Source organism: Scyliorhinus canicula, chromosome 8, assembly GCF_902713615.1.
Source record: "Scyliorhinus canicula chromosome 8, sScyCan1.1, whole genome shotgun sequence".
Taxonomy (NCBI): domain Eukaryota; kingdom Metazoa; phylum Chordata; class Chondrichthyes; order Carcharhiniformes; family Scyliorhinidae; genus Scyliorhinus; species Scyliorhinus canicula.
In genome coordinates, this window is record NC_052153.1 from 169250138 (window position 1) to 169270977 (window position 20840).

At 46.9% G+C, this 20840-nt stretch overlaps 1 protein-coding gene across 1 annotated transcript in view; it reads right to left on the reverse strand.

Moving 5' to 3' along the window:
* Positions 1 to 12690, reverse strand: part of LOC119970028 (solute carrier family 22 member 5-like) — a 57152-nt gene extending 44462 nt beyond the window's left edge. The window contains exons 1-2 of the mRNA XM_038803976.1: positions 12060 to 12690; positions 2857 to 2960 (exon numbers count right to left, since the gene is read on the reverse strand). Coding sequence (XP_038659904.1) covers positions 2857 to 2960; positions 12060 to 12440 — 485 coding nt within the window. The 5' untranslated portion in view covers positions 12441 to 12690. The remainder of the gene's footprint in view (positions 1 to 2856; positions 2961 to 12059) is intronic.
* Between the last annotated feature and the right edge of the window lie 8150 nt (positions 12691 to 20840).

A 20840-nucleotide genomic window follows, 5' to 3' on the forward strand; every position in this document is an offset into this window, starting at 1 on the left:
CCAGGGTTTAGAGAATCCCAAAGTGTATCATGGCATTCACCTGACCCACAACCTTTAATAGATTGGGGTATGGGGAGCACATGGCCCACTCTATAGGTGTGGGACAGCAGAAATGAAAAAAGTATTTTTTTTAATGCAAAACAATGTTCTATGAACTCAAGTTAACCTTTCTTTTTAAAACATAGTGAACATCTTAGCAACCATTAATTCAAATACAACCCCCAAAGAATACAACAGTAAGTAATCCTTAATAAATTCCCAAACAACATTCAGAAGACAAAAGACCCTTTTAACACAAAGATCGGGTTTAAATTCACTATTGAGAACATTTATAATTCTGAATTCACCAAATGATCAAGAGATAGTCTTTTCTGGCACAGAGAACAACAGTACACCTGCTTGTATGGCTTCAGCTCCAACACGGAAACAAAACCAAAAAAAAAACAGACACCCAAGCTTTTCTCAAAGTGAAACTAAAAGCTGACAGACAGCCCAGCTCCACCCACACGCTTGACATCACGGCAGCAATAAAACACTCTTCTTAAAGGTACTCTCACGTGACAAGGGCATATATGATGGTGGCATGGATGAGTAGGTTCTTTGAGGGAGTGGAGGGCAGGTGTGGGCAGTGCACGGGAGGCCTGCAAACCACAGGCACATGTCAGAAGCTGAAGGGGTTCTGGCAGGTGTTCGCGGATGTAATGTTCGAGGTGAAGGTGGCCCAGATTCCAGAAGAGGTGATATTTGGTGTGTCAGAAGACCAAAGAGTCCAGGGGGTGAGGGAAAGGCTGATGTTTTAGCACTTGCCTCTCTGGTAGCCTGGAGGTGGATTTTGCTGGAGCGGAGAGACTTGGAGCTGCTAAAACCAGGGGTGTCAGTGAGCAACCTAGCGGAGCTGGAGAAAATTAAGTTCACCTTTTGCTGATGTATATTCTCTTTCGGCATTATGTTAATGTTCAGTAATTTGCTGTGTTAAGATTATTACTATTAACATGAAAAAGTTTGCAAAACCTTAATAAAAAACAGCAGCAGCAACCCTGGAGGGAGCTGATTTATTTTCCTTTTTGTAAGGGGCGCATGCTCTATCCTGTTTTGAATTGGGTGTTAATTTGCTAAACTGTTCATCGTTTAGAGCAGGGGTGTCAAACTCAAATACACCGTGGGCCAAAATTTAAAAATCGGGACAAGTCGAGGGCCGGACTGGTTCAATGTTTTTTTGCAAAACGTATTGAAATTAACTTATTGAACCTGGAACTAATAAAGCTTAGGTTATCGCCTACAAAAACAACATTAAATATTAAATAAATAAATAAATTAGTTGCATTTATTTCTTATTGCTTTATCTGGAGCTTTTCCAGAGTAATTTCTAATGAAAACATTTTTCCACAGGCCAACACTTTGTGATTCACACTATACCTGAATAAACTCAGCATCAGCCATCAATTGCTGGGGCCAGCTTTAATAGTAATTAGATATTATTAGGGCAGCACGGTGGCCTAGTGGTTAGCACAACCGCCTCACGGCGCTGAGGTCCCAGGTTCGATCCCGGCTCTGGGTCACTGTCCGTGTGGAGTTTGCACGTTCTCCCAGTGTCTGCGTGGGTTTCGCCCCCACAACCCAAAAATGTGCAGAGTAGGTGGATTGGCCACGCTAAAATGCCCCTTAATTGGAAAAAATAATTGGCTAATCTAAATTTTTTTTAAAAAAAGTAATTAGATATTATCTCGCGGGCCAAAGATAATTCCACCGCGGGCCTTGAGTTTGACATATATGGTTTAGAGGGTTAGGTTGTTCTGTTTCGTTGGCATGTTGCCCTTTCTTTGTATTATTTTCCTTTTTGGAGTGTTTTGTAAACTTATTGAAAAGCTTTAAATAAATTGTTTAAAAAAAGAGGGTCAATTTGTGGGTTTGCCCAGAGTTGAAAGCGGTTCATCGATTTAATCAAGGAGAATGGAGGTGTGGGGGGTGGGGGCAGAGACCCCCACTGTCACCCACCCTTAGTGGCTCCTTTGTAACTCTCCCTGACTCAGAAGGTTGAGAATTTGAGTCCCACTCCAAAGGGCCAGAGTACAAGAAAGCACTGGGAAAAATAATCTCAACAGGTTTGGCAGCATCGGCGGAGTTTGTTACAAAGAAAAGGAAACATGGCTGCAAGAGCTAGTCAGAGGCCAGAAGCTTTTCAGCAAGCAATTCACAGGAAACTCCCCAAAGTCAGTCAACCATCCGCAAAGGCACAAATGAGGAGTGCGATGGAATACTCTCCACATGCCTGGATGAGTACAGCTCCAACAACACTCAGAAGACAGTAGGCAAAGCAACAAGGTGAGTGGCACCACATTATCAACACAGACATTGACACCCATCACTACTGGCACACCATAGCAGCTTGTGTACTCTCTACAAAATTCACTGTTGCAAGTCGCCAAGCCTCATCTTCCAAACCCATGAGGTCTTCCCCCTAGAAGAGGAAGAGCAGCACACTGATCGGAGGATCACCACCAAAGATCACCATCTGCAGGTTCTGCTCGAAGCCAATCACCGCCCCGTCTTGGAACTATACTTGCCGTTCCTTTACCGTTGTTGGGTCAAAATCCTAGAACTCACTTCCCCAACAGCATTGTGGGTGTACCCTACACCTCGGAGACAGCAGTGATTCAAGAAGGCAGCTCATCACCACCTTCTCAAGGGCAGTTAGGGATAAGGAACAAATGCTGACCTAGCCAGGAGGTGCCCACATCCCAAAACCAAATAAAAGAAAAACACCCCTTCCTGATAATACAAACAAAAAGGCACCAGCTAGGCAAATACCAAATGTCTTACGATTTATTGACTAAAATTTAACAGCAGCAGCTATACCTATCTGAAACTTGTCCAGAGATGAGTGAGCCGCACAGCATTCCAAAGAAAAATACTGATGCTGTAAATGGTCCTTTCCATTTATCATCACAAACAAGGTTCCACTGAAAAATAAATTCAAAAGTCATTAAAAAGCACAGTTATCTTTTATGTCTGGAACACAATGGGTTTGTTTGTTAAAAGCCATGGGGTGGATTGGTGGGGGGGGGGGGGGGGGAGCTAATAATGCTCAACTTCCCCCAATTCAGGAGGTGTTCAAATCAGTTTACTTTGGTCTTTCAGTCCAATAGGAGATGGGTCTGCAGTGAAAACAACTTGTCCCAATACATGCCTGTACCTTTTAGGTATCTTTAGAATGCAGTAGTTAGCCAGGTCTAAAAGTATTTGGACAGGCAGACACGTTATTCTTGCATTACAAACAGTGACAACACAAAACAAAAAGTATTTAATTGGCTGCGATAATTTGGGGCATCTAAAGACGGTCATGAACGGGTCACAGAATTTTATTAAAAATTCAAACAAAAATAATTGCTCAGTCACATTTCAAGACCTGATATGACAGGGCAGACAACATAGTGATTTCCAATCAGAGTTAAGAAAAAAAGGTCACATGGGAAAGCCAGTTTTCGTCCATTATATCGTGGATACTCCTGTCACTTCAATGAGTGTTCAGTGAGGGCAACTTTTCAGTTTAACTTCGTCATCTCATGTACAATGTTCAAACAAATCTGAAATTACAGGTCCAAAGACAAACATTATAGAATCATAGAATTTACAGTGCAGGAGGCCATTCAGCCCATCGAGCATGCACCGGCCCTTGCACAGTACTTATGCCCCTGCCTCCAGCCCATCACCATAACCCAGTAACTCCACCTAACCTTTTTGGACACTCCACCTAACCTTTGTGGACACAAGGGGAATTATCATGGCCAATCCACCTAACCTGCACGTCTTTGGACTGTGGGAGAAAACTGGAGCACCTGGAGGAAACCCACGCAGACACAGGGAGAGCATGCAGACTCCACACAGACAGTGTCCCAAGCCGGGAATCGATCCTGGGACCCCAGAGCTGTGACGCAATTGTGCTAACCCCTGTGCTACCGTAATATGAAGAGAGTGAAGGTACTGCCTTTGTAGGGAGCCGATTCCCTTCTCTAAAATGTGGAGATTACCGAATGATATACTCCATTTAGATCGATCCAGGATCCAGTGGGGTCCAATTTACAGGCTCTGAGATTATCTTTCAGAATGTCTTTGCATCAGAGTTTGGAATATTCTTTGGTACAGGTCCCCACTGCTCAGCTGACTGTAGAGTTTTGCCAGTGGTATACAGGAATCCTCCATGTGAACCACACAGCTGATGCAGCAAAGCTGAGCTCTTACCTTCTCAATATTGGGTACATTAGGGGGGCGTGGGGGGGGGGGGGGCATGCGGCACAGCGGTTATCACTGGGACTGCAGCACTGAGGACCCGGGTTAGAATCCTGGCCCTGGGTCACTGTCCATGTGGAGTTTGCACATTTTCCCCGATGCTTGCGTGGGTTTCACCCCCACAACCCAAAGTTGTGCAGGTTAGGTGAATTGGCCAGTATAAATTGCCACTTAATTGGGATTTTTTAAAAAATTATTAAATTGGATGCATTACATGTTGCAAGACCTTGGGTGTTAGGAACTTGTGCCATCATGGGATGTTGTAGGTAAATCTCAAGCCGCAAAGATGGAATGCATCTGTGAGTGACAATAGGCTGTCCCCATCTTTGAAGTGACGAGAGAAACACTGCCTGGTAGTATTGGTCTTAAGAGACAACCTCCATACTCTCTCCAAAGCCGGTGGGTAAACCTGCTGAATATGGGGCTTGCGTTTGCCAGGTGCTGTTGAAGAGGAAGTTCTAAACCAAGTTGGAGGAAAGTAGTGTGGCAAGAGGGAGGTTAGCACAAGATCTCACTTTCTTTTTTTTTTAAACCCCCCCCCCCGCCGCCCCCCCAGACTAATTGTAAAGCCTAAACGTGAAGATTAGGCACAGCAGTCAAGAAGCACGTGGGTGTTCACTGGATTAAAGAAAATTACTGCAGATGCTGGAATCTGAAACGAAAGGGAAAATGCTGGAAAATCTCAGCAGGTCTGGCAGCATCTGTAGGGAGAGAAAAGAGCTAATGTTTCGAGTCCGATGACTCTTTGTTAAAGCTAACAGACAAAGTGGGAAATATTTATACTGCTGTGGAGTGAGAATGAAAGATGAGTCATAGCCACAGAAACCAAGGGGAAAGAGTGTTAATGGCAGTCCCCAGAGCCGACAAAAGACGTGAAAGGTCAAACAGCAGGGAAACTATCAGAGGATGAACTGTAGGTGTGGGGGGGGGGGGGGGGGGGGGGGGGGGGAAAGAAAGAGAAGGGGAAGCAAAGAGAAGAAAGGTGGATAAGATTGGGGGGGGGGGGGGGGAAGAGGAGAATTAAAATGTATATTAAAGAAAGAAAGAAAGAAATAAGACAATTAAAATGAAATGAAAACAAATGGGTCAAGGTGGGGTAGAGCTGATCATCTGAAGTTGTTGAATTTGATGTTCAGGCCGGAAGGCTGTAGCGTGTCTAACCGGAAGATGAGATGTTGTTCCTCCAGTTTGCGTTGCGCTTCACTGGAACATTGCAGCAGGCCAAGAACAAACATGTGGGCACGGGAGCGGGGTCTTTTGTTAAAATGGCAAGCAACAGGAAGGTCAGGGTCCTGAATGCGCACAGGCCGAAGATGCTCAGCAAAGCGATCACCCATCTGCGTTTGGTCTCTCCGATATAGAGGAGACCACATTGGGAGCAGCGAATGCAGTAGACTAAATTGGAAGAGATGCAAGTGAAACACTGCTTAACCTGGAATGAGTGTTTTGGGCCTGGAATGTTAAGCATGGAAGAGGTAAAGGGGCAGCTGTTACAAAGTCATCGGACTCGAAACATTAGCTCTTTTCTCTCCTTACAGATGCTGCCAGACTTGCTGAGATTTTCCAGCATTTTCCCTTTTGTCGTGAGTGTTCTCTAGAGTGTGTGCTATCAGAGCACAGTTGTCAGTAAACCTTAGTAGCTGTCCTGTAATTTTTATGCAAGCCTTCAGCCTTTCAGACTGAAGAGGTTGCCGTCTCTCCTGGATTGAACGTTTACTTCTATGGAAAGATCTTGGTGTGCGTACAACAGCGTGGCCCAAATGTAAATAGAAAACAGAACTGGAGCCTTATGCAGCATTGCTAGATTCCACAGATGACAGGAAAGTATCTGATAAGGCAGCACCATTCTGCATCACACTGGCCATCATTCGGTCATGAACAGAAATGACCCTGATCACTGAGCAGCCATGTTTGCACTGCACAGATTACTGTGTAAAAGGCCTTGGCCAGGTCAACAAGCACCATGTAGAGACTCTTGTTCATGGGGCTTTTCTGGTGCTGCAAAGATCATGTTGACTGTCCCTCACGCAGCATAATAGCCACACTGAGTCCATAAGATGAGTGACAACAGAGTGAGATTAATCATTGCAGGAACTTTTCACGCTCAGGAGAAAAAAAGTTTGTCGCAGAGATTTCCCTACAGTGCAGGAGACCATTCGGCCCATTGAGTGGGCTCCAATTTTCAAGAGCCCCCACCCTTTCCCCGTAACCCAGCCTAACCTTTTGGATACTAAGGGGCAATTTAGGATGACCAATCCATCTCGCCTGCCGGTCTTTGGACTCAGCATCCAGAGGGAACACACAGACACGGGGAGAAAGTGCAAACTCCACTCAGACAGACAGCCATCCATCCCAGGCCAGAATTGAACCCTGGTCCCTGGCACTGCGAGGCAGCAGCGCTAACCACTGTGCCACCATGTCATCCCTTTTGTCTGCACAGGGGAGTTATTGGAGAATCCAAGTAACCCTGTTTATAAAATAATGAAAAGAAGATGGAGTAGCTCTGATGATAAATGAAAGGTCAGCATAGGAGCGAGAAATGATCTTGGTTCAGAAGATCAAGATGTAGAATCTCTGAATATAAGAAATGGCACAGGAGGGAAATTAATGGCGGGAGAGGTTTCGAGCCGCCAACCCCCTGCCCCCCAATAGTCGTATACTGAACATAAATCAAGTAGGACTAGCAGATTGCAAGAAGGGCATTGCAATAAGAATGGGTGATGTTAATCTTGATATAGATCTGATGAATTCAAATTTAACCTCAAGGATGGGTTAAGTGAGTGTATGAAGCTAGGGCACCAACAAGGGTATGAAAACAGTTGGGTAAAATAGATTATAAAAGCAGACAGAAGAAGTTAAGCTGTAGCAGATAAAGAGGAGATATTTCATAAATCTCTAAAAATTGATTCCAAGATTGCGAGAGGGATGCACCATCCATGATGAATCAAAGATGTTAATTTTGATAAAGAAAAGGTTAGCGGTGGGTTCAGAGGACCGGGGAAACTTTTTAAATCAGCAAAGGATGACGAGAAATTGGAGTGCCAGAGAAAAGCAGTGAGAAATATAAAAATAGTGAAGGCTTCTACAAGTGTTCTAGGCCCAAATATCTCCAGTTGCTCCATCAATGACCTTCCGTCCTGAAGTGGGGATGTCCACTGATGGTTACACAATGTTCTGCATCATTCACAACTCCTGGTATACTGAAATAGTCCATGTCCACATGCATCAAGACCTGGACAATCAGGGAAGCTGAGAAGTGGCAAGGAACACATTTGTTCCACGTCAAGTGCTGGTGAAGATAATGTCCATTGTCCCTTGACATTTTAATGGCATAACCATCACTGAATCTCCCAGTATCAACATCCTGGAGATTGACATTTCAAACAGAATTGGACAATCCATATATGCTATGGCTACAAGAATATCTACAATTCAACAAAACATTGAATAAAATGGTGCACCATCAGCAAAGTGGTCTCATGGTTCTGTACCTGGCATGCTCCTTTGGTGTGCATCCAAATCCATGGCTATCCATTCATCTCTTCACCTCCCACACTGTCTTATGCTATGCCCAGTCTTGCTTCATCTGAAGTTTCCCTTATGATCTGAACACAGTCTCCGGTCTCGGATGGCAATCCTATTGATTCAAGAGAAATCTCTGTCCGTTTTTACAATCCTGGAGTTTGAGAGCTGCAAAAGTGAGATGATTTAACAAGTAACGCAGTCTGCAGGCACATCGCTGTTGTAATTTGGGAGGTTAAGCCCCCCCTTCACAACCTTGTCCTTTAGGTTAAACTAGCTCTCCCCCTCCAAAATGCAAAGCAGTCAATGTGCATCTGGAACTACGGCCAGTTAACCTTGCCTTGGGATGGTTTGCTCTTTTGAAGATGCTGTTGCAACGTAAATTGTTATTGTTACAGTCGACGACAGGGTGTTCATTTAAGAAAGGCAACATCCACTTTTGAGAGAGCATTCTACCATTATGACAGTGGGGCTCCAACTCAGTCTTTTGTAGCATCCACCACTTCTTTTTTTAATTGCTCCACCAAAGGTCACCGTGCCTTTGTCACCTGATCCCAAAGCTCTGGAATTCCCTCCAGGCATGTCCCTTTTCTGCAAGGCCATCCACAAAAACATCTACTGGAGTTCAGGTGCCATATTGTAACCATGTGTTGTTTTTGAATTCAGCTGTATTGCAGGAGATGGTAAACTGATTTTTCTTTGATAACATGCATCAGTAGTAACACCCATTCAGCAACAATGGGCGAAATCTTGCAGATGATGGGGTCTTGGCTACCAGTTAGACGAGCCAGCTAGGCTCTGCCACATCACCTCTTTGAGAAGACCCGTTGTATCTTATTGCACTCCAGCTTGGCAGGTCCACCCTCAGGACTGTACACCCAAGGTGTGAAAGACCAGCCTGCCGATGGCTGCCAGCCAGAGGTTTGGCAGCACTATACCTACCCAAGGCCTCTGATCAAGTGGGGATGGTCTCTGTCCTTCCAATCAGGCACAGTGCTTCTGAATGAGGGCTTCCCCCTCCACACCAGGATTTTGATCGTGGAAGATTCAGCAATTGAATGTCAATGGGAGATGGTTAGAAATTCTCTTATTGAAGACAGTCAATGCCTAGCACTTATGGTGACGTGTCACTTGTCCATGTCTGGCTACTTGTGAACATAGACTGCTTCAGTATCCGAGAAGACAAAATGGTGCAAATCAACATTCCCACTTCTGACCTTATGACGGAAGGAAAGTCAATGATGAAACAGCTGAAGATGTAGAGTATAGGACACTAGCCTGCGGAACTCCTGCAGTGATTCCCTGGAATCAAGATGGTTGACCTCCAGCAACAATCTTTCTTTGTGTTAAGTATTTGAGTTATGGCTTGTCTGGTTCAGGCTCACCTCAAATCAAGAAACTATGGACAGAATATATAACTGGGCTCCCCATCCAGTCATTCAAGAGTGAATGGGAATATTTTGCTTGCCCCTGTCTGCACAAATGCATGTCAATTGGTTTGCAGGCAGGTCTTCACCCCTCACTCAATCAGATTGACCAGCAACTCTATTTCCTGCAGCAGACAGAAGCTGTAGTTGACAGACAAGGAACTTCCTGAGGGTTTTCACAGAATTTACAGTGCAGAAGAGGCCATTCGGTCCATCAAGTCAGCACAGGCCCTTACAAAGAGCACCCTACCCAAGCCCATACCTCCACTCTATCCCCGTAACCCAGTAACCCCACCTAACCTTTTTGGACGCAAGGGCAATTTAGCATGGTCAATCTACCAAACCTGCACATCTTTGGACGTGGGAGGAAACCGGAGCACTCGGAGGAAACCCATGAAGACACGGAGAACATGCAGCCTCCACACAGACAGCGACCCAAGCCGGGAATTGAACCTGGGACCCTGGAGCTATGAAGAAACTGTGCTGACCACTGTGCTACCGTGCTCCCCGATGTCAGAGACTAAGTCTCAGGACTGGACAGAAAGATAACTTACCTTAACTTTTAAATGAATGACATCATTGGCACTATTCAAGACAAAATAGCCCACTTAATCAGTTAAAACAAAAGCCAGCACAACCTTGGCTACAGGGGGCAGGGGTGACCTGCCATGCTAACTACACAAAGCACGAGAATAACTCCCAAGGCTTCTTCAGTAGCACTCTCCAAATCTCAACCTTCAGCACCTCAGAAGGACCAGAGCAGCAGGTGCAGAAGAAAACCATCACTTGTACATCCTCCCCTTCAATAACACAGATACTGCAGGTCCTTACTGTCACTAAGCCAAAATTCTGAAAACTCCCGACCTACCAATGTTGCAGGAATACCTTTATTACACAGACTGCAGTTGTTAAGTAGGAAGTTCACCAGCACTTCAAAAGGTGACCAGGGATAGATGGAAAAGCGCAGCAAGGTAGCAGAGTGGTTAGCACTGCTGCTTCACAGCACCAGGGATCTGGGTTCAATTCCCGGCTTGGATCACTGTCTGTGTGGAGCCTGCACGTTCTCCATGTCTGCGTGGGTTTCCTCCAGGTGCTTCGGTTTCCTCCCACTAGTCTAGAAAGCCGCACATGTTAGATGAATTGGCCATTCTGAATTCTCCTCGTGTACCTGAACAGGTGCTGGAGTGTGGTGACTAGGGGCTTTTCACAGTAACTTCATTCCAGTGTTAACGCAAGCCGACTTGTGACACTAATATAGATTGTTTAAAAATGCTGTCATTTCCAGCAATGCGCTCACCCCACAAACAGTCAAATTAAATGCTCAAAAGCAGAGATGCTCCTGCCAACATTCTCATCATTTTCAATTTAAACTAGAGAAAAGAGCTCAACACAAAAAGCGTGCGAGTCTGCCTGCCCTGATTTCTGACGATGAACTCGGAGCTGTAATGTCACAATCTGAATTTACATCAATATAGTACAAGCTCGTTACAGGTTCCTCACAGTCAGAGGCAGCATATGAAAACAAAAGCAGCGGTTGTGGATCATTCAGTGTAAATTTGGTTTAAAAAATCCCTGCTAAAGCATGAGATTTAATTATTTTGTGCTATGGAGCCTGCACAAAACTACTGAATTAAATATTTCATGACGTGTTTGCGGAAAACTGGTTAGTTTGGATAACTCGAAAATAAACATCAGCACCAGCTGTGCACACCCTCGGTGCTTAATTTTCTACCAATTTAGTTTAATTGGTAACATTTACGTTTAAAACTTCCAAAGGCTAAGAATAGGAACTACCTGATGATGGGGCATGTAGCATTTAGGAAGGGAGGGTCCCCATACCCTGCCCTCTCCCCATTACGGTCATATCACAAGGTCCTTGCCCCCTATCTAATTCTATTTTTTAAAAATTAAATCACACAAATCTCCTTTAAGTGCCCAAGGCACTCTTAGTGCTCCCTCATCACATAACTAAAGTCACAATGTTTTCAGGTATATTTGATCTTCTATCAAATTTGTTTTCTAACGTTTTCAAATCCCGAGGGGTACGAACACGGTATAAAACAGCGAGAAACTGATCCCATTCAAGACAGCATCAAGATCGAGAGGGCACAGATTCAAAATAATCAGCTGAAAGGAGGAAAGTGGTGAGAGGACAAATGTTTTCACCCAGAAGGTGGTTGGACTCTGGAATGAACTTCCTGAAAGGGTGGGGGAGGCAGGTTCGATAAAGGTATTCCCAAGCGAATTGGATTGTTAACTGAACAGAATGAATGCACAAGGTTATGGGGATACGGCAGGGGAGTGGGACTCAGTACTATGCTTTTTCAGAGACCCAGTGTAGACTCAATGGGCCGAATGGCCTCCTTCTGCACGGTTGTGTAATTTCAAGAAGGAATTAAATACAGCACCTGGGGGTTAAAGGGATCAAGGAGGGGAGGGGGGTATCAGCAAAGAGAAGAGGTGGTATCAGGGTATTGAACTATGATGATCAGCCATGATCATAATGAATGGCGGAGCAGGCTCGAAGGGTCCAATGGCCTCTTCCTGCTTCTAGTTATGTTTCTATGTATGATTGGGATTGTGCCACAGAAACCCAACACCCCTTCCAAGAATGCTACATCCCCCAAAATACCTGGACCCTCCCCCCTCCCCCCCTCCCTTACAGCATTGTCGAATCTCAAAGCAGCACCTCCAAGTCCATTCTCCTAATAATGCAAATCTGCATAAACCAGTCTGATTTCACAAAACCACATGGCTTTTATCGAGAGAAACCCCCGTGGAAAAAAAATCAGCTTGTTGAAAGAAAACCTTAACCTTCCCTACCTCGCTGACAATGGTAGAGATGTATCTGTCCGTGCTGTAGACCCAGCCGTCTGTACAGGGCTCGGTTTCACCCGAGGTGTCATTGAAGCGCTCTCCCGCGCGGGGTTTGAATTGGATACATTGGCTGTCCACTCGCTCTCCATTCCGTTCCTCCACCGGCAGCCGCAAGCTCAGGTTAAAGGAGAACCGCCCTCCCGGGCTGATGGTCGTGGAGTTGGACAGGCGGCAGTGGTGCTGCGGTGTGTCCGCCACAAACACCATGGACAGGCTGGTGTAGCCGTTTGGGATGATGAGAATGCTCAGCGAGAAGAAGATAGTCTTCTGGAAGGGACCCCATTCCCCCAGGAAAGCGGTCAACTCGTCACTGTCTCGCATGTCCATTACTGTCTTTCTGCAAAGTTCCAGGAAAAAGATTTCTGCTAGGATTTAGTTATCCATAGGATGACAGCCTGCTGCCAAGTGTGGGGGTTAAGAACACATGACCATCTTGCGAAATAGGGTCCTCCAGATCACATCGCCACTCCCAACAAATTAGGCAAAGACTTCGCGTCCAAATAACCCAATGCACGCTTTCCTGAATTACTTAAATGTTTGACTAATGGGACCCACGTGCTTGGCACATTTTTAAAGACAAGTTTCTCGCTTCATCATCAAAACTCTGTTCATATTACGTTGTCTAACTCTTAGTTCTCGATTTTCTAGAGACTAGTAACTTTTTTTTTAAAATAAAGAAACTGAAAATCCCCTTACTGAAAGAATAGCCACAAGATTGGACAATAGAACATTTTTTAATTAATCGGTGGAATTTATTGCCCATCCCTAATTGCCTTTTGAGAAGGTGGTGGTGAGGTGCCTGAATGCGGCCACTAGGGGCTTTTCACAGTAACTTCATTTGAAGCCCACTTGTGACAATAAGCGATTTTCATTTCATTTTCATTTCTTGAAGCACTGCATTCCGTGTGGTTATGAGAATATTTTCACTACATGAGACAAACAAAGCAAACACTAAATACTATCTTGGGTATACTGCCTAAGTTCAAAAATCCAGAATCAACATAAGTTAAACATGAATTAACAGACAAGTTGTGGCCATATTAACTGGCTGACACAGCTGAGACAGAGCTTACAAATTGAAGCAACAATCCACACAACAAATATATCATCAAACTCCGTCGCAAAGTCCTTCAAAGGTTGTTGCAACTTGGCAGGGGGTGAGAGATGACATGGTCAGGGGCGGAGAAGGGAGCCATCTGGGATGGGCTAGGTACAGAGTGGAATTAAGGGCGCGGGAGAGAAGTGGGGAAGATGACAGATGGTAGAGGGGATTGGAGGCATAAGCCTCTGGCAAGGCTGGTAACATGGGACGTCCAGGGACTGAATGGGCCGGTTAAAAGGTCACAGGTGCTCGCGCACCTCAGGAGCTTGAAAGTGGAGCTGGTCTTTCTGCAGCAGATGCACCTCCGTGTGAAGGAAATGAAAATTGCTTATTGTCACAAGTAGGCTTCAATGAAGTTACTGTGAAAAGCCCCTAGTCGCCACATTCCGGCACCTGTCCAGGGAGGCCGGTACGGGAATCAAACCGTGCTGCCGGCCTGCTTGGTCTGCTTTAAAAGCCAGCAATTTAGCTCAGTGAGCTAAACCAGCCCAGGTTAGGTTAAGGAAGGGATGGGTCAGGCACGTTTTCCACTTGGGGTTTGATTCAAAATCGAATCGAATTTTAATGAGCAAAAATATGGGATTTGTGAGTGCGAAGAAGGTGAGGGATCGGGTGGGAGATATGTGATTGTGAGTGGGGTATTGGAAGGGGCACCAATAATGTGAGTAAATGTGTATGCCCCAAATTGGGATGATGTGGGTTTTATGAGGGGGTTGCTGGCAACGATCCCGGATTTGGCCACGCACCAGTTGACCATGGGAGGAGATTTTAACTGCGTCCGAGAGGTGAGGGTGGATAAGTCGAGCCCCAGGTTGAAGGGTAGGGTACAAATGGTGAGGGAGCTGGGGGTTTCTGGAGAGGAAGGTGGATCCATGATGCTTTCAGAACCGGGGGGAAAGGAGTATTCCTTCTTTTCACACATCTATAAGGTGTATTCAAAGGTTTGATTTGATTTATTATTGTCACATGTATTAGTATACAGTGAAAAATATTGTTTGTTGCATGCTGTACAAACAATGCATACCGTACATAGGGAAGGAAGGAGAGACTGCAGAATATAATGTTACAGCTATAGCAAGGTGTAGAGAAAAGATCAACTTAATACAAGGTAGGTTCATTCAAAATCTGATGGCAGTCGGGAAGAAGCTGTTCTTGAGTCAGTTGGTACGTGACCTCAAACTTTTGTATCTTTTTCCTGACGGAAGATGGTGGAAGAGAGTATGTCCGGGGTGCGTGGGGCCCTTAATTATGCTAGCTGCCTTTCTGAGGCAGCGGGAATTGTAGACAGAGTCAATGGATGGAGGCTGTGTTGATTACTTTGTGGTGACTTGGAAGATTTTGGTTGGGGTGGAGGGGACAGAATATGCGGGGATAGTTATCTCGGACCAGGCACCCCACTGACTGGAGATTCGATTTAGAGCGGGACGATAGCAGAGTCCGGGTTGGAGGTTTGATTCGCGGTTGTTGGCGGATGTAGGTTTGTGTGATAAGGTCCAGGAGGCGATTAAGGTGTATGTGGAACTGAATCAGAATGGGGAGGATTCGGCGGGCACGTTTTGGGAAGCACTGGAGGCAGTGGTCTGGGGGGGGAAATTATTTCGGATAGGGAAAGGAGGGAGGAACATGATTGTCTAGTGAGCGAGATAGTGGAGGTGGACAGCGAATACTCGAGGGTGCCCACCGCAGAGGATTTCACGACAAGGAAAAAGTTGAAGGGGCAATTTGACAGGTTGACAACAGGAAGGGTGGTAGGGCAACTGCGTAGGGCAAGAGAGGTGCAATATGAGTATAGGGAGAAGCCATATGCTGGCGCACCAGCTGCAGAGGTAGGTTGCGTCCAGGGAAATATTGAAGATATGGACTGGGGGGGGGGGGTTGCCATTTCGGGGAAAAACAACCCACTTTAGGTATCTGGGAGTGCAGGTGGCTCGGGACTGGGCTCCGCTCCATAAGTTGAACTTCACGAGTTAGGTGGGCAGGGTTAAGGTGGATTTGCTGAGGTGGGAGGGCCTTCCCCTATTGTTGACAGGCTGGGTGCAGGCTATTAAGATGAACATTATGCCACTGTTTTTATCCTTGTTTCAGTGCCAAAACGTTTTTTAACGTAGATTTTGTTGTTTGTGTGGGCAGGTAAAGTAGCGGGAATTAGGAGGACAAACTTGTTGTGCTATTACTGGGTGGCGAACACTGAGAAGGCCCGGGACTGGGGTAGAGAGATGGAGGCTTTGTAGGTGAAGATGGAGGCAAGTTTTTTGTAAGGGGTCGTGGTTGCGGGCATTGGTAACGATACCGTTTGCCCCGGGGAGATAGTCGGTGTCGTGGCCACGCTGAAAATATGGATGCAGTTTCGGCAACACTTTAAGTTAGGGGTGGGGTCGAAGTTGATGCTGATTCAGAGGAACCATGGGTTTGAGCCTGTCAGGATGGATGCAAGGTTTCGGGGATGGGAGGAGTGAGGGGTGGTGGAAATAAAAGATCTGTTCCTAGAAGGATGATTTGTGAGTCTAGAGGAGTTGGTGGTGAAGTTTAGGGTCCCACGAGGGGACGGTTTCAGATGCGTGCAGGTGCAGGATTTTGTCCGACCTTTCCAGTGGCACCGCCCTCCTCGTTGCTGGTCGGGGTGTTGTCGGCGATGGGGTTGGAGCCGGGGGCGGGGGGGGGGGGGGGGGGGGGGGGGGGGGGGCGTCGGTTGTCTTAGCAGTCTATGGGAGGATTTGGAGGAGGATATGGCATCTCTGGAGGGGGTTAAGGCCAAATGGGAAGAAGTGTTGGCGATGGCGCTGGAGGAAGGATTGTGGTGTGAGGTGCTGCAGAGGGTGAATGTCTCAATCTTGTGCACAAGGCTGGGGTTGATGCAGCTAACGGTGGTAAACGGAGCAAATCTGCAAAGTCGAGGATGAGCCTGTTGTTTGAGGGGATGAAGTATATGTGCGAGCGGTGTGGGTGGGACCCAGCCAATCACGTGCACATGTTCTGGTCCTGCCTAAAGTTGGAGAGGTTTTGGGAGTCATTCCTCAACACCACGTCGACAATTTTACATATTAACTTAGGGCCCAACCCCTGCGGCCCATATTCCGGGTGTTGGACTTGCCGGAGTTGCAGACGGGAGCAGCTGCTTTAGCCTTCACCTCATTGATTGCTCGCAGGTGTAGCCATGCTGGCCACGCAAAATGGACACTGAGCCAAACTAAATGGAAGGCTGCTGGGAAACAGACAGTTTAGCCAGAACAGCAGTCTGCAAAGAGCAGTTTGCATTCTGCAGCAGCAGAAACCAGTTTGGGCTCAGGTGAAAAGACCTTAGCTAGGTGCAAATGGCAAAACGCTTTGCATGCTAATGAGGCCATCAGACTTGAACACCCACACAATAGATACATTTGGTTCTGAATGGACACATTCCAATCAAGACCCAGACATCGAGGCACCAGAAACCTCCAAACAAAAGGACATAAGAAACGCCCCCTCCATCACGGAGACCCCCTCGCATTGGGGAATTAATCCAGTATCGATAAGAAATTGATCCAATAGGTAGAGCCCGCCCGAGAAGAGGGAAGGACAACGGAACCCCTATAAAAGATAGGGACCTCGTGTTGTCCGGTCTGTTAAACCCGTGCTCCGGCTCCGACTGACATCGCGCACCCTGACTCCAGCCGTTGAGCACCAGCCGCCGAAACCGTAAGTTCAACGCTCGCTACGCGATCCAAGCCCACTAGACTCCCAAGTACCAGAACGCTTGCTGAAGGCTGCAGACAAAACCAGGACGAAGGCCTCGTTCTCTGACCTTGCCTGTTCCTGTTAGATAAGTATTCTGTTTGCTTATGTTTAGTTGTAGCTTAGTCTCTTAGTGTGTGCATGAGTATTTATTATTAACTGTATAATAAATATTGATCGTTTGAACTTTACTAATCGGTGTATCGTCTTTATTACTTTGAATTTGACCTTGGAATACTTGTGACGTTGCCTATACGGCAACTGGCGACTCCAGAGCTAAATAATTACATAGAACAGAGCCTAGCAGTGTTAAGCACACGTCGAACTCGGAGGCGTGTTAATACACTCCAATAAACGCGTTTTACGCCCATAGTAAAACGTGCAACATTTAGTGGCGACTCTGGTGGGACCCTGTTGTAAGTGGAAACACCACAGTGTCCAGGACCCTGAAATTTGAATTAGAACTCCAAATTGCAGAGAAAGAAAGAGATCACAAGTATTCAAGGTGTTCAAAATAATAAGCGAAATTCGGAAGTGTGTTTTAGTGCATGCGTACTAACAGGGCTGTAAGGTAAAACTGAAAGCTTTTTGTTGCGACAAACTTTCGGTAGTTTTGTGATCGGAAAATAGCGTAAGCCGTACCCGTTTTACGAAACACCACCCCAGCAACCCCCTGTTCCAAATTATAAAAAGAGAGTCAGAGGAAATGGCCATGCAGGCAATGGAACGTCTGATGGATCCAGCAAAGTTTGTGGTCGCAGCGACCAGCAGCAGTAGCAGGGTAGGCCAGTGTCCCACGTGGGAGCTGGAACTCCGCAAATATTTACAAGGAAAGGGATGGCCCCTTTGGAAAGAGTTTTGTGCAAATGAGGAGACAGGTCCCGGAAGTATAGGTCATACTTGGTGGGAGAACCTCTCTCAAATACACAAAAAGAGTTTAGGTAAAGCACGCAAGCCGATGGCGATTGTGTCCTGCTTGGCACAGTTGCGAGGCGCAGAGGAGGTCATCAGGACGCTCCGGACAGATTTAGAGGAAAGGAACCGAATGAGTAAGGTCGATGTCAGGGACATCGAGAAAGAAAACCTGGATCTTAAAGGGAAGTTGGCAGAGAAGGGTAGAGAGGTGGATGATGCCAAGAGGGCTCACCAGTCTTGTCTAGCTCATCTGAACAGTTCCCAGACCCAGTATGAGAAAGCCTATCAGGACGTGCAACGTGCCGTTCTGATAAGACAGGAATCGGAAAAGCAGGTGGAGGCATTGCAGAGGCAATGTTCCGATCTCAAAGCAGCTTTGAGAGCACTCCATGCTGCAACGACCGAACAAAGACAAAGCACAGTTGACCACGCGAAATGCAGGAAACAGATTGCGGAACTGCAATCTCTGCTTTCGGTGCAGAATGGCTTCCAAAGCACCTTTGGAGATCAGTTAGATGGGGAAAACGCCCCAGATTGGCAGGAATTAAGCGAGACAGCGCAGCGTTATGTTCAGGGAACATGTGCGCCCGCAGCTCAGCAGAAACGACAGGCACCCCAACCCCCCACAGCTCAGATCATAACCGCACCCATGAATCCCGTAACCACACAGAGGAAAGCCGAATCAGAAGGCGCCCCAGACATAACTTACACCACCCCTTTAACAGTAACCCAGCTAAGGGACGCTTGTGAAAAGATCACTCCGTTCCTCCCCACCGCAGACCCCCACCAGTTCTTTGCTAAAGTAAAACAGCAGGCTACCATGTACGGCCTGGATGAGAGAGAGCAGGTTAAGCTCACCGTGCTGAGCTTAGACCAGAGTGTAGTGGCAGCCCTCCCCGACCCACAGAACGTGGCAGGAGGCAGCCTAGAGGAGATGCACACTGCCATTTTAGATGCCATCGGGTACAATAGAGGTGACCCCGTAGAAGGATTGAATAAGTGCAGGCAGAAGAGATCCGAACACCCCACAGCATTCGCAGGAAGGCTGTGGATTCATTTCAGCGCAGTTTTCGGACAGCTAGATAGAGCGCATTTAACCCGCGAAAATATGGTTAAGTGGACGCGCACAATTATCTCACACGCAACAGAAGCAGGACAGAGCGCTTGCAATAATTACGACCCCTCAGAAGAGGCCCATAACGAAAAATGGGTCCTGAAAAGATTGTCCCGCGCTTGGGAGCAATCGCTTCAGGCAAAAGGGAAGGTTAGATCCCCAGAAGAGGCTCAGGCTGCTGCAGATATCCAAGCAGTCAGAGAGCACCAGAAGCCCGCATGGGTAAATGAAGGCAAGAGCAGCCCTCAACAGAAAGGACAGGAATGCTATAACTGTGGACAGTTAGGGCATTGGGCAAAAGAGTGCCAAGCACCCCAGCGATCTCAGAGAGGCCAGCAGACAGGCACTCTGAACCGCAACAAGGCAAAACCCATCCACAATGTAGCAGTACAGTCAGGACCCACCAATGTGGACGAGACGAACTGACGGTGTTCGGGCTCCCCCACTTGGGTCTGTGACACACTATGGGACTCATCAGGGAGGCCCGTAGTCACGGCAAAAGTCAAAGGGAAGCCCATAGAGTTACTGTGGGACACAGGAGGATCCCGCACCACCATTAACTCCACAACCACGGCACACTCAGACACGTGGCCGACCACCTCCACCATCACACTTAGCGGGTTCACCGGACACTCGCAGCAGGGACATATCACAGCACCCGTAGCGATCCAGCTAGGGAACATTAGCACAAGGCACCCCGTAGTTCTAGTAAATCTTCCCCGGACAGCAGAGCACATCCTGGGGATAGATTTCATGAACGTTCATAGCTTGTCGTTCGACCCAGTGAACCAGTGTGTCTGGCGAATGGCGAGATCAGACAGAGCCCCAGCCACCCTCACAGTAGGAGACTACGCTAATCGGATTAGCGCAGTGGGAGAGTACTCATTCGACCTGACTACGCTCCACACCGACAGACAAATTAAGGCCCTACTAAACAAACACAGGACAGCATTTGCAAGTCACCGTCATGACTGTGGTAGAATGACTGGACAAGTTCATGTTACCGGACAGGACCCCCGACCGCAAAAGCAGTATAGATTTCCCCTCGAGGCAGAGGTGGAAATAGAAAAAGTTATAGGCAGCTTGTTGGAACAAGGTGTACTGAGAACGGTAGCCTCCACCAACAATGCCCCTATTTGGCCAGTGAGGAAGCCCGACGGATCATGGCGTCTGACCATCGATTATCGGGAACTCAATAAAGTAACCCCCGCAGTAGCCCCAACGGTAGCTACTAGTCCCGAGACCATGCTCAAGCAGGGTCTCAACGCCAAGTACTTCACGGTATTGGACATCAGTAATGGATTCTGGTCAATACCATTGGCAAAAGCGTGCCAATACAAATTCGCATTCACTTTTAAAACTCAGCAGTACACGTGGACATGCCTCCCACAGGGATTCCACAATTCACCCTCCATTTTCCACCGACAGCTGGCAAGTGGATTAGAAAAATTTTCCCGACCCGAATGTCTGGTACAGTATGTAGACGACCTACTACTGCAGACAGACACAAAGGCAGAGCACATTTCGCTTCTGGCCGAACTCCTGGAACTCTTAACTGAAATTGGCTGTAAAGTTAACCCGAAAAAGGCCCAAATATTGGAAAGTAAAGTGATGTATTTGGGATCAGTCATCACGCACGGCAAACGCGAGATCGAATTCAAAAGAATTGATTCGATCGTCAAATTGCCCCTTCCCCAGAATGTATCAGCCCTCCGGTCGTTTTTAGGACTGGTTGGCTATTGTCGGAACCACATCGACGGATTCGCGACAAAAGCCGCCCCACTTTCAGACCTCCTTAAGAAAGGAGCCCCCTGGGAATGGCTTCCGCAGCATACAGGCGCTGTGGAAGAGTTGAAACGAGCCCTTAGTGCAGCACCCGCGCTGCTAG